The sequence below is a fragment of the Fragaria vesca genome, linkage group LG5 (genome assembly GCF_000184155.1).
Source record: "Fragaria vesca subsp. vesca linkage group LG5, FraVesHawaii_1.0, whole genome shotgun sequence".
NCBI lineage: Eukaryota > Viridiplantae > Streptophyta > Magnoliopsida > Rosales > Rosaceae > Fragaria > Fragaria vesca.
The window spans coordinates 13,932,704-13,946,005 of record NC_020495.1 but is presented as its reverse complement, the minus strand read 5'-3'; the positions used below and the strand labels follow the sequence as shown (position 1 = coordinate 13,946,005).

The 13,302-nt window shown below is 44.2% G+C and overlaps 1 protein-coding gene across 3 annotated transcripts; it reads left to right on the top strand.

Annotated features, from left to right (window-relative positions):
- Window positions 1-1,413: 1,413 nt before the first annotated feature.
- Window positions 1,414-2,857, top strand: LOC101293096 (transmembrane protein 230-like). Of its 3 annotated transcripts, XM_004299757.1 has the most exons (4): window positions 1,414-1,775; window positions 1,856-1,998; window positions 2,446-2,498; window positions 2,603-2,857. In XM_004299757.1, exons 1-2 carry the CDS (start codon window positions 1,586-1,588, stop codon window positions 1,975-1,977), a joined length of 312 nt encoding a protein of 103 aa, XP_004299805.1. In that variant the 5' UTR covers window positions 1,414-1,585; the 3' UTR covers window positions 1,978-1,998; window positions 2,446-2,498; window positions 2,603-2,857. The 3 variants fall into 3 exon arrangements, with proteins under 3 accessions (XP_004299805.1, XP_004299804.1, XP_004299803.1); XM_004299756.1 differs by having other exon boundaries at window positions 2,446-2,611; XM_004299755.1 differs by lacking the exons at window positions 2,446-2,498; window positions 2,603-2,857 and having other exon boundaries at window positions 1,856-2,240.
- The last annotated feature ends 10,445 nt before the right edge of the window (window positions 2,858-13,302 follow it).

The window sequence follows — 13,302 nt, the reverse complement described above, 5'->3', positions numbered from 1 at the left end:
AGGAGGAAGATACGAATCTAACGCTGCCGGTCTCACCTCAATCCCGGTGGGGTTTCCGGGTCGCGAGAGAGAGAGAGAGAGAGAGAGAGAGAGAGAGAGAGAGAGAGAGAGAGAGAGAGAGAGAGAGAGAGGAAGGGTTTATGAAATTCTTCCCCAAGATGGAAAATTTCCCCTCCTATTTCTAGTGGTTTCCATAACCAGAAGCTTCCGGAAAAATTAAGTCTCCCTTTATTAATAATAATTTCCTTAAACAGTAACTTCAGGTTTTTAGACCGTAATTTCTTCATACGACTTTCGTGAAAAAATTTTAGACGAAGGAAAAAGTCAAATTTTAGAGCCTTAAATAGTAAACGGTTACTCAAAACAGTAAAAGGTCAAAGTAATATAAAAGTAAATAACCGCAAATTAACTTAAAAACTAGGATGTGACATATAGGACATTCATCTCGACTATTTTCAATTTTCGACACGAAACGAGTCCAACCCGAACACGGCCCGCCACGTTATGAGCTTGGGTCGTGGGCCAAGTTGGGCTTTACATTTAAGTAAATGGGCTGGCCCAAGCCCGAGCCCGTTAAGAAGTGGCCCGTCATGGGCCGACCCAAGCACGGCCCGATGCCCTATTAAGCAGTGCGGGCCGGGCCAGGCCGTTTGCCACCTCTAGGATGATCATTGTGGTTTAGAAATGATGCCTGATGTTGCTGAGAGAAGGATGCATAGGTGACTGAGAGGAGGATCAATGTAGATATTTAAGGCTGGTTCCGAATTGTACACAAAATGTTGTTCTTAACAAGGAACCGATTTGATTTGAAGAAGGGAACAAGTACGTACGTCTTGGACGTTTAGGGTTTTTTTTTTTTCTCTCTATATATATATATATATATATATATATAAATAAGATATTTTAGACAACACAAGCATCATCTCAACACTTGAAAATCGGATTCTTGAAGCCGAGAAAACTCTTCCATCCTCTTTGGAGCTCCTCAACAATCATTGATGATCACTCAAAAGGTGATTGTGAATTCCCTTGTTCTCTACGGTTTTTTGTTTTTGGTTTTCTTTTTGATTTTTTGGATGTTTTTATTGTGAGAATGATGATTGAGAAGTTGCCGAACTTAAACTATCTCTCAGACAACAGCCTCAGCAATCAATACACTAGCATTCCCTGTATTTTTAGCTGCAGCAAGAAACTCAGAAACCAACATATGGGTAGTGAAGACGTGAAGTTGGTCACAATAGTTTGAAAATAGACAAGCAACCAAACTATTGGACTTCGTATCTAATCTAAAGAAGACTTATCCTAGGTTTTTTTCACTAATTAAATGAAAATAAAAACAAAAACTTAGTAACATTGATACTTCCATACGTGGCAGCACACAGATAAATCTCTAAAGCCGTGTTGAAAAAAGTTATATAACAATTATACGACTCGTGCACTTTCTCCTTCGACGACGATAACCCAAAACTCGAACCCAAAGTTGAATACGAATCACAACACAGACCAAAGACCTCAGCTAAACTCAGAAACCCCAATTCCGAAACCCTAAAATCCCCACACCCCAAATCCCACAGATCCCCAAACCATGGCGTATGTAGATCACGCATTTTCCATTACCGACGAAGACATAATGATGGAGACCTCCTACACCGTCAACAACAAACCCCCAATCAAAGAGATCGCTCTCGCCATCGCCCTCCTCGTCACAGGAACCCTCGGCATTGTAATCGGCAGCCTCATGGCCTACAACCACGTCGGCGGTGACAAAGCTCACGGTACCCTTTATTTACTCTTCACACGATTTATATTTTTATGATTTTTCGATTTTTCTGATTTCTGGGTTTTGGAATTTCAGGCTTGTTCTTTGCGATTCTGGGTGGGATCCTGTTCATTCCGGGGTCCTATTACACGCGGATTGCTTACTATGCTTACAAAGGTTACAAGGGCTTCTCTTTCTCCAACATACCGCCTGTGTAGCAGCTCCTTTACTCTTCACATGTACAGATTTCTCCTTCATTATTTTTTAGTTCTTTCTTTCTGTGTTTTGTATTAATATTGTAATGAGTTGGTTTGTTTGTTCCGAATAGAGCGAGTATGGTTGGGTTGTTTGTTGATTTGTACCCATTTTCTGTGGACCAAATAGTGTACTTTTACTTGTCTAATTACATCATAGATGTAGGCAAAAATACTCGAGATACAATACATTATGAGTAAATAAAAAGTGCTAATCTTTCTTCCTGTCACGTGTAATTTTAGCTTGTGTTATAGTTGTTTGCTTAAATTGTGAGAACTGTGCTGATGTAAAACCTTTGCTAACAATGAACTTGTTGAGTGCACTGTTTCTTTTGTGCTGCTGTGAACCTTTGCTATACATTGGGAAAATATTTTGTTGTTCAGAAAGTAAACTCTCTTAGCATTGTAAAGATATATATGACATACTGTCAGGTGGTTCATGTATATGGGGAGCATTGGCAACATGGTCTCATCTACTGGGTGAGGTTGTAAATCTGTTGTTCAAATGGTAAAGATTAGATAAAATTTAAAATAAAAATAGTTGAGGCTGGACAACCTAAGATTTTGTGCGTTTCTGTTTTGTGTGCAGACTCTTGTGGACTCATTGTAGTATTTTGCACATTATCTTTGGTCTTGTCTGCAGTCTACTTTCTGGGTGCCATTGTTTTTTCTGTTATACAGTTGCATGCGAAGCTGCAGTTACTTACTTCTAAGTGAGTTGGTGGCTTTGAAAGATCCATTTGTGTTGGAGCTTGTTGATTGTGTTTGTGTTTCACTTGCCAGTGTCTTGTCCACCTTGTATGTATTTTGTTAGGACTTTCACAAAACTATGTTCTTTATGAATGAATTACACCTTGTATTGATCAATAAATGACTAGGGATTAATGATCACATACCCTTGGATCTAATATCAAGGGTTGGAGATAAAAACACAATATATTCATTGAAGCTCAGACATTGACCTTATATCTGAGGGTGGGGGACCATAAGTTCTAGATAACCACCAGGACCTTTTTTTTATTAAGAAAGTTGATATGGAGATGCTATAAAACTTTTGATTTCTAGATTTTCAAAGATATTGGAGTCGGTGAAATTCAGCTCTGGAGTTTGCTTCATGAATGATATGTTCTTAGTTGCTGTACAGTAGAGAATTAGTTTATAAGAGGTTTGCATCTTTTGAAACAAACATATGTATCCGAACCTAACAGGACTTATGAAATTGATATTCCTCTTTCACTTCAACTCAGTTTGCTGGACAACTATCTGTTCTAGCCACAACCATACACATGATGTGAGAACTTATCATTCATGTGGAATTGTCTCCCTGGAAATAGTGGCGATTCAAGGATAAAATAAACCATAATGGCATCTTAATGTATTTTCTCAGCATTTGTTATGTCCTGGGATCTTCTTCCTCTCTATATGAATGTTATCCCTCTGGCTGAATAGGATATAGAACAAAAGGTCTGATTATTACAGCAAGTTATAGCCTGAAGCTGGAATTTGCTTGTGACTTCAAACTTGCTAATCCAAATCAAGGTGCCCATTTCAGTTACCAGACTAGGAAAGAATATATCCAGCATTTTCTTATGAGCTATTAGATAGTGGGATTCTTTGGTGCAATTACTTAAAGCAGCTATTCTTCCATTCCTTAAGGTGTTTGGTTGGGGGGTTTTGTATGTTATACTTATTGGTCCTATGTAACTTTTGGAGTTTCGACCCGTACTTATACACTTCCGGGAAACATACGGTACTCTATTTGACAGATGGTGTGAAGTTCATCTATCCTGATTCGCTCTGTGACTAGATAGCTAGACATAGTTGGAGATGAACTGACTACAACTTTCATGAACAGTTTCTATGTGAATTGAGGGTTAAAGTGCCTAATCAAACTATTTTACGATTATCCCCAAAATACTCATCGTACTATAATTTAGTGTACATGCTACATACCTATTCGCCTATGCAATGTATTGTACAAGCTAGTACCTAACTTTGGCAAACCAGCTGAATGCAGGTTGCCAAACATTATGTGTGGAGGATTCTGTGTTGATTTTGCCTTTTGAGTTCATTCAAGATGCCAGGAGATATAAAGATCTTATGGATTATTTTCTCAAAACAATAGAACCTCTAACTCGACCTGTCTTGGCTCCAACCTTGCATTGGCTAATATTAACAGGTTGATTCGGGGTTTTCAGGTAGACATATACCAAGTAACTTGATTATCAAAATGACACCTACTCTCCTTTCTTCTGGATTCTCTGATCCTATTTCCGGCATTGTCCACCCTCATCAGTCATCAGTCTCGTGACTCATCTGGTTACATAAGAAAACTCAATACTTCACTCTCTTAGTCTCTTCCAGTTAAATACAATGATTTCACTTTGGCAAACCGTACACCCCAAATCAAAGTGCTCTATGGGAACATTACTTGCAATATTGCAAAGACGTAAATTAGGGAGCAAATCGGGGATATTGAGCCAAATTCCCAGGATACCACACTAAGAAGTAACAAACCGAGCAACTTAGAGATGATCCACCAAACCAACCAAACAACCACCTTGAGTGAAACCGCCCCCAGCACCAGATCACCCTACTAGCACTTGGCCGCCGCTACCTATATCACCACCAGTATGCCGAAACCAAACCGCAACCAACCGTAGTCTAGATTCCGGCGCCTTCGATCTGACGCAACTGACTCTTCAGACCATCTAGGCCGATAGCTAGCAGTAGAGTTTGCAGACTATTGTCGACGGGAGAAATAGTTCAATGAAGCTAGCTAGTACAAATCTTAGGAAATTCAACTCAATCATTTGGTTTGAAATGCGTTGTTAAATGAATTGGAGGAATGTATTATTTGTGTGTGTTTGAAAACCAGCACCACCAGCAGAGGCGGAACTAGGAAATACAAGTGAGGGGGACCGATATAAATGAGATTATTGAAAAAAAAAACATAATCTATAATATAATATAATAAAGTTTTTAAATAGAGTTATACATTAAAAATAGACTTGTCGTTCCTGCATATCGCGAAAGTCATCAATAATCGAGTCATCAATAATCGAGTCATCAATAATCAATTTCATAGCAGCATATTCGTATAATCGAGTCATCAATAATCAATAATCAAACTCTATTGTTTCAGTTGCATCGAATCTTATTCGTTGCATATCAGGAAGATGTATTTGTAGTCTCTCAACTGATTTTGAACATATTTGTACGAATATGCTGCTATGAGTTTGATTATTTATAGAAGACAATGTTAATTGGTGAGGTGAGATAGAAGTATAATTGTATTAGGAATAGGTTAATTTAAAGCTTTTATTATTCTTTATTGGACTAAACAGTTAATTTTCCTAGAAAGAGAAAGTTTTTATTATTTTTATTAGTAAATCAAACCAATCTAGAGGATTAGGGGGTGTCAGCATAGTTAAAACTTCTAAACTAGCTAGACTCTAAATACCAAATGCAAATAAAATCATAAATCTGGGGGGTGCCATGGCACCCCTTGGTCTCTATGTACCTCCGCCAGTGACCACCAGCCTTATCACGAAAGCAACATTTGACGAGAACTGATCGATGTTTATACTCGGTTATTTACCGATTATGACAACTGAAACGTTCAGTTCTTTTGACTTTCCATGAATTTGAATGGAAAATTTTAGCATGGTGCTCCATTGTTTGTCGCAGTGATGTCAATTCGAGTATTATTAATATACATTTTATCTTATCGTCTAGAACTAACCTGGTCTCGATATCTATGCTCATCTAATGACATATATATTATCAAAATTTACTTGGCGTTTTTTTCTTCTCCTTCCTTTTCTCTATTTGACCTCTTGTTACTTAATCGATATTAAACTGAACCACCTTGCCAAACACTAGCAGATTAGCAGGTGTATCCATGGAAAACACATTAACTAACATAATAAGTAAGGTTTTTTTTTTTTTTTGTGAAATGAACACTATAAGTAAGGTTATTTAAAGTGGTTTGAAGAATAATTCTTAGGTTTACCCCAACTCAAACTGTCCAATCACTTCAATGTTCATTCACCTCTCTCTCAATTAGCTAATCACGTATTAAAACTAAAGACAACTAATTCAAACCACCACAGGTGATCAAGTTAGAGTCTTGGTGTGTAACCACTATACCCAGGTTTGAATCCCGCTGACACTGATTAGAGTTATATCTCAATTTATTTTTGATGGTCAGGTGGGAGGAAGAGTTCTGATGGTCAGGTGGGAGGAAGAGTTCTGACATGATCCCTCGGCGTGAATTAGTCTCTGGACCCAAAAAGCCTTTAAGGATATCGTCCCTGTTAAAAAAAACAGCTAATTCAATTAAAACTAATTAAATAAGCCTCATTCGAAAACAAAAGGCTAATTAAACAGAGAAGTCAAGTCGCTCTCTGGCACTCGACCCTTTCGGAGAAGAGAAGTCCTAGGGTTTCGGCGGCGGCGTTCTCACTCCGGTTGGGGTGGGAGGGCCTGATCGCAGCGGCGGCGGCGTCTTCACTCCGGTCTGGGGTTGGAGGGCCTGATCGCAGAGGCGGCGTGGGTGGATCTCTAGCGGCTTCGGCAACTCGGTGGCCCGGATCGCAGGTTTGAGGTTGACAACGGCTGTGCGACGTTGGCGTAAGGTTGGGGGTGATTCGGATTGGTCCGATCGGATTGGCTTTGACTGTGCACGCGGCGTGGGTGGTTGTTGGCGGTTCTAGATCGGATTTGGTGTGTGTTGGCTTTTGAGGTGGAGGGATTTTGGTGAATCTGAGTTGTAGGTGGGTGTGGCGGTGATCTAGCCTTTGTTTGTTCAAAGGTGTTGAGGCTGATCGGCTAGTCAGCGTCCTCTCATGGCAGAGGCAAGAGGGCGGCCGCTGGAAGGGTGAAGGACGGGCTCCGATGGTGGCTCTGCTTTCGTCGGCCTAGGAGGGGGTGGGAGGAGGGGAGGTTTTGGGCCGGGGGTGCATGGTTGTGGGCCTATTGGGCTCATGATTGTGGCCTTGGGTTTAGGCCTTCCTTTTCTTTCTTCTTTTTGGGTTGGCTTAGTGTCACAACCCGCCAAGTTCCTTGGGCATATTTGGAGCAAGCATTGCCCAAGGATAATTTTCGGAGCACACTAGAGTGTTCTAGAACGTTGTGGGAAGCCTCGGAGGTGTCCGGATACATTGGGAAGTCGCTAGGAGACTATGGAATTCTCTAGAATCTTTGAGGAGGCTCAAGCAACTAGAGATCCCTAGAACTCTCTAGAACACTCAAGGCCTTGTATAGATATTTTAGGACTCCCCTAGAGACATGTAGAAGTCTTTAGACTTTGTCTTTATTTGTAAAGTCCTAGATTACTCTAGAACTTTAGGCAAGGGGAAGGATGCCTATAAATAGGGAGGCACCCCTCTCATTTTGTACATAGAGAAAACATTGCATTACCAAGCCTTGTAAAGCATTCTTAAAGCTTAATACAAGTTCTTGCTTTCTAAGTGTTCTTCTTGTCTTCTTTCGGTTGTTCTAACCAAGTGTTGTGCGTGAGTAAGGCTGACTTAGCGCAAGGAGGGTGCTAAGGCCGCACGAGTAGCTTAGGAAAAGTAAGCTCATGACAGTTGGTATCAGAGCAGAAGTTCGATCGGAACCTCTCTCGACACAATGGTAAAACACGGCGCTACCAAAGGTGCAACAGGATCCAACGCTTCCGAGGAAGTTACGCAAAGGGGAAGTCGTGACGAGCATGTCAACCCTGACGTTCCAAGGCGGGAACGGTCTAAGGACATGATCTCTGCTTTCGACTCACGCCTATCTCAGGTGGAGGAGGGCGTGAGTGGCATGGAGGCCCAGGTGGATGATCTAAGCCAACGGGTAGACGACTTAGAGGCGGAGGATGCTGCCATCCACACTGCGATCAAGGGCATGTTGGCCCAGCTAGAGGAGTCCTTGCGGGGCGAGATGGCGAAGATTCGCGAGGAGTTCATGGGGGAACTCACCAAAATGCGTTAAGTGCACGAGAAGAAGTTGAATGGCACGCTTGCACGCATGGAGGAGATGCATGGGGACTTGGTCCTATGCAAGCGCGCATTGGCTACGGGAGCCGGCACCAGCGGTATTGTGGAGGCTAAGCGCATCGAGGTGCCAAAGCCTAAGAGTTTCGGGGGCTCGCGCAACGCTCGTGAAGTTGATAACTTCTTATGGGGGCTAGACCAATACTTTGGAGCCGTAGGCATCACCGAAGAGGACGCCAAGATTAGAACCGCGACTCTCTACCTCACCGACACTGCCATGTTATGGTGGAAGAGAAGGCGAGGAGATATTGAGAAATGTACGTGCACCATCGACACCTTTGATGACTTCACTAGAGAACTCAAGAGACAATTTTGTCCCGAGAATGCCGAGGATGAGGCAAGAGCTCGCTTGCGAAGGCTCAAGCACTCGGGGTCTATTCGGGATTATATTAAGGACTTCACCAACTTAGTGCTTGAGATTCCCGATTTACCCGACAAGGATGCTCTCTTCAATTTTATGGATGGTCTCCAACCATAGGCTAAGACCGAGCTAAGGCGACGTGGGGTGCAAGACCTTGCTACCGTCATAGCTGTGGCCGAAAGCCTAATTGACTACACTAGTCCAAAGGAGTCCACAAGCAAGCCGAAGGAAAAGAAGAGTAGTTATGCCAAAGGTGGGGGAGACAAAGGCCAACGCAAAGACGAGCCCCGTCAAGATAACTACGCGGCAAGAAGCAAAGACAAAGGCAAGCAAAAGGATGTGAGGAGTTCAAAGCCCAACAACAACAAGTGCTTCCTTTGTGATGGGCCGCATTGGGCTAGAGATTGTCCGCAAAAGAGGGCACTAAGTGCACTCTTAGGGAGTCATCAAGGTGAAGCCGAGGGCGGCGACGAAGGTGTAAGCATGGGGTCGATGCAATTACTCAACGTAATTCGATCGACACCCAAAGTCCAAGCCAAAGGCCTACACTTCGTCGACTTGACAATTGGAGAGAAACCAACGTCCGCAATGCTCGATACGGGGGCAACCCACAATTTCATCTCGATTGAAGAAGCCCGAAGGCTAGGGCTACGAGGGAGTGATGGAGGGGGCTCCATCAAGGCGGTTAACTCACCCGCCCGACCAATTCAAGGTGTGATTTGAGGAGTCAAGACTACCGTGGGGGCATGGTGTGGAAACTTGGACTTCTCGATTGTTCCAATGGATGACTACAAAGTCGTCCTAGGGTTGGAATTCTATGATCAAGTCAAGGCCATACCGGTGCCGTTCGCCAATAGCATGTGCATCATAGATGACGACAAGGCGTGCGTTGTGCCGACAAAGAGAGGCGCCAAGCAAGACTTGAAGGTGTTATCGGCACTACAATTCAAGAAGGGCGTCAAGAGGGAAGAGGAGAGCTACCTAGCCATCCTCAAGGAGTACGATGATGAGGAGCCGAGGCCACAAGACGACGTGCCCAAGGAGGTAGCCAAAGTGCTTGAAGAGTTCAAGGATGTGTCACCATCCGAGTTACCCAAGAGACTACCACCAAGAAGGGAAGTCGACCATGCAATTGAGTTGGAGCCGGGAACCAAGCCACCCGCCATGGGCGCATACCGCATGGCACCACCCGAGTTGGCGGAGCTAAGGAGGCAATTGAAGGAGTTATTGGACGCAGGATTCATTAGACCTTCAAAAGCACCCTTTGGTGCCCCGTTCTTGTTTCAAAAGAAGAAAGATGGTTCTCTTCGCATGTGCATCGACTATAGGGCCCTCAACAAGGTCACGGTGAAGAACAAGTACCCCATCCCTCTCATTGCCGACTTGTTTGATCAATTGGGGCATGCACGTTACTTCACGAAGTTGGACCTTCGATCGGGGTATTACCAAGTGCGCATAGCCGAGGGTGATGAACCAAAAACCGCGTGCATCACAAGGTATGGTTCTTACGAGTTCTTGGTTATGCCCTTTGGTCTAACAAATGCACCGGCGACGTTTTGCACCTTGATGAATAAGATATTTCACCCTTATCTTGATCGGTTTGTGGTCGTCTATTTAGATGACATTGTGGTGTATAGCCAAACCATGGAGGAGCATGTAGAGCACTTGAGGGAAGTGTTCAAAGTGCTAAGGGAAAATGAGCTATACATCAAGAGGGAGAAGTGCTCCTTTGCAAAGAACAAGGTGTTGTTCTTAGGGCACAAGATCAAGGATGGCAAGCTTATGATGGAAGATTGCAAGGTACATGCCATCCAAGAATGGGAGCCACCCACCAAGGTACATGAGTTAAGATCTTTTCTTGGGTTAGTGAATTGTTACCGCCGTTTTATCAAGGGATATTCGGCAAGGGCCGCTCCACTAACCGACCTTCTTAAGAAAAACAAGGCATGGGAGTGGACGACAAAGTGCCAAGAAGCCTTTGAAGACTTGAAGAAGGCAATATGCGAGGACCCCGTGTTAAGCCTACCTGATCACACCAAGCCATACGAGTTACACACCGATGCTTCCGACTTTGCCATTGGAGGCGTGCTCATGCAAGAAGGACATCCGGTTGCCTATGAGAGTCGGAAGCTTAACGACATGGAGCGTCGCTACACGGTGCAAGAGAAGGAGATGACGGCCATCATCCATTGCCTTAGAGTGTGGCGGCACTATTTGCTTGGGACAAGGTTCGTAATCATGACCGACAACGTGGCGATAAGCTACTTTCAAACACAAAAGAAGCTAAGTCCGAAGCAAGCTCGATGGCAAGATTTCTTGGCGGAGTTCGACTATGTCATGGAGTACAAGCCGGGAAAGGTGAACGTGGTAGCCGACGCACTAAGCCGGAAGGCGGAATTTGCAAGCATATCGCAAGTCACTAGCCCACTCTTGAACAAGATCAAGGAGGGACTCAAGGCGGATCCACAAGCACAAAGTGTCATCGCCTTGATAAAGGAGGGCAAGACACGGAGGTTTTGGATGGAGGAAGACCTCCTATACACGAAGGGCCGCCGCATCTATGTGCCAAAGTGGGGCAACTTGAGAAGGGAGCTCATGAAAGAATGTCATGACTCCAAGTGGGCCGGCCATCCGGGAGTAAGGCGCACACTTGCCTTGTTGAAGTCCACCTATTATTGTCCAAGGATGCGCGATGGAGTCGAGGAGTATGTGAGGACATGTCTTGTATGCCAACAAGACAGGTTAGTCCAACAACAGCCGGGGGGCTTGCTCGACCCCTTGCCCATTCCCGAGAGACCATGGGAGAGTGTCTCTATGGACTTCATTACTTGTTTGCCAAAGTCCGAGGGGTTTGGGAGCATTATCGTGGTGGTGGACCGATTTAGCAAGTATGCAACCTTCATGGCCGCATCAGCCGATTGCACGGCCGAGGAAACCGCTAAGCTATTCCTTAGCAACGTGGTCAAGTTTTGGGGCGTTCCGAAGAACATTGTGAGTGACCGAGACCCACGCTTCACCGGAAGGTTTTGGACGGAGCTTTTCAAGATGCTTGGGTCGGACTTAAGCTTTTCAACAAGCTTCCACCCACAAAGTGATGGGCAAACGGAGCGCGCCAATGCTCTCTTGGAGCTATACTTGCGGCACTATGTGAGTGCCAATAAAAAGGATTGGGCCAAGCTTCTTGATGTGGCACAATTTTCTTATAACTTGCAACAAAGCGAGGCCACCAACAAGAGTCCTTTTGAGATTAACTTGGGGTAGCAACCAATGACACCTCTTTCCCTTGCCACTTGTTACGAGGGAAAGAGTCCCGCCGTATTCAAGTTTGCCAAGTCGTGGCACGAGCAAAGGGAGTTAGCTCGCGCGGCGTTGCATAAGGCCGCCTCAAGGATGAAGAAGTGGACGGATAAAAAGAGGAGGCACGTGGAGTTCAAGGAAGGGGACCTTGTACTCGTGAAGCTCTTGCCACAACAATTCAAAGCCTTTAGGAAGGTGCATAAAGGCTTGATACGCAAGTATGAGAGGCCGTTTGAAGTTATCAAACGTGTGGGCAAGGTTTCATACAAGCTTCATCTTCCGCCCAAGTTGAAGATACATCCGGTCTTCCATGTAAGCATGTTGAGGCCTTACAATGAAGACGTGGAAGACCCATCAAGGGGAATTTCGCATCGGGCACCAACGGTAGTTGTCACCTCCTTTGACAAGGAAGTAGATGAGATACTTGCGGACCGCGTCATCCGGCGTCGAGGCGTGCCAAGCTACAAGGAGTATCTCGTCAAGTGGAGAGGGTTGCCCGATACGGAGGCAAGTTGGGAGTCCGAGGATTTGCTTTGGCAATTCAAGGACAAAATCCAACGCTACCATGAGCGGGATGCGACGAGGGCGTCGCGGACTTAGGTGGGGGAGAATGTCACAACCCGCCAAGTTCCTTGGGCCTATTTGGAGCAAGCATTGCCCAAGGATAATTTTCGGAGCACACTAGAGTGTTCTAGAACGTTGTGGGAAGCCTCGGAGGTGTCCGGATACATTGGGAAGTCGCTAGGAGACTATGGAATTCTCTAGAATCTTTGAGGAGGCTCAAGCAACTAGAGATCCCTAGAACTCTCTAGAACACTCAAGGCCTTGTATAGTTATTTTAGGACTTCCCTAGAGACATGTAGAAGTCTCTAGACTTTGTCTTTATTTGTAAAGTCCTAGATTACTCTAGAACTTTAGGCAAGGGGAAGGATGCGTATAAATAGGGAGGCACCCCTCTCATTTTGTACATAGAGAAAGCATTGCATTACCAAGCCTTGTAAAGCATTCTTAAAGCTTAATACAAGTTCTTGCTTTCTAAGTGTTCTTCTTGTCTTCTTTCGGTTGTTCTAGCCAAGTGTTGTGCGTGAGTAAGACTGACTTAGCGCAAGGAGGGTGCTAAGGCCGCACGAGTAGCTTAGGAAAAGTAAGCTCGTGACATTAGGCTGGGTTATTGGCGGTGTGACAATCTCTATCCTTTATTGCTGATGGAGCGGAGTTGGCTTTCTGGTATGTTGAGTGGAAACGTACACCAATAAGTCTTAGGCGTCAAACTCACCAGGACAGTGGCTTTGCTTTGAGGTTGTATAGGTTAGAGGTTTTATTTGTTTTTCTAGTGTGTTAATGTCCACCTTTTTGGATGGTAGTTTTACGGTTGTCTTTTCAATTTGTAGTTGGTAAGCTGTTTGTATGATCTTCGGACTATTCATGCTTAACCAGTTTGGTCGTCATGATCTTTGATAAATGGAATTTTCTCTTTTATCTAAAAAAATAAAGGCTAATTAAACACGCAAATTTTCTCGTCGTAGTATCAGAGACATACTATCTAGCGGTGTTTTAAGGCAAACTCGCTTGATCATAATTAGC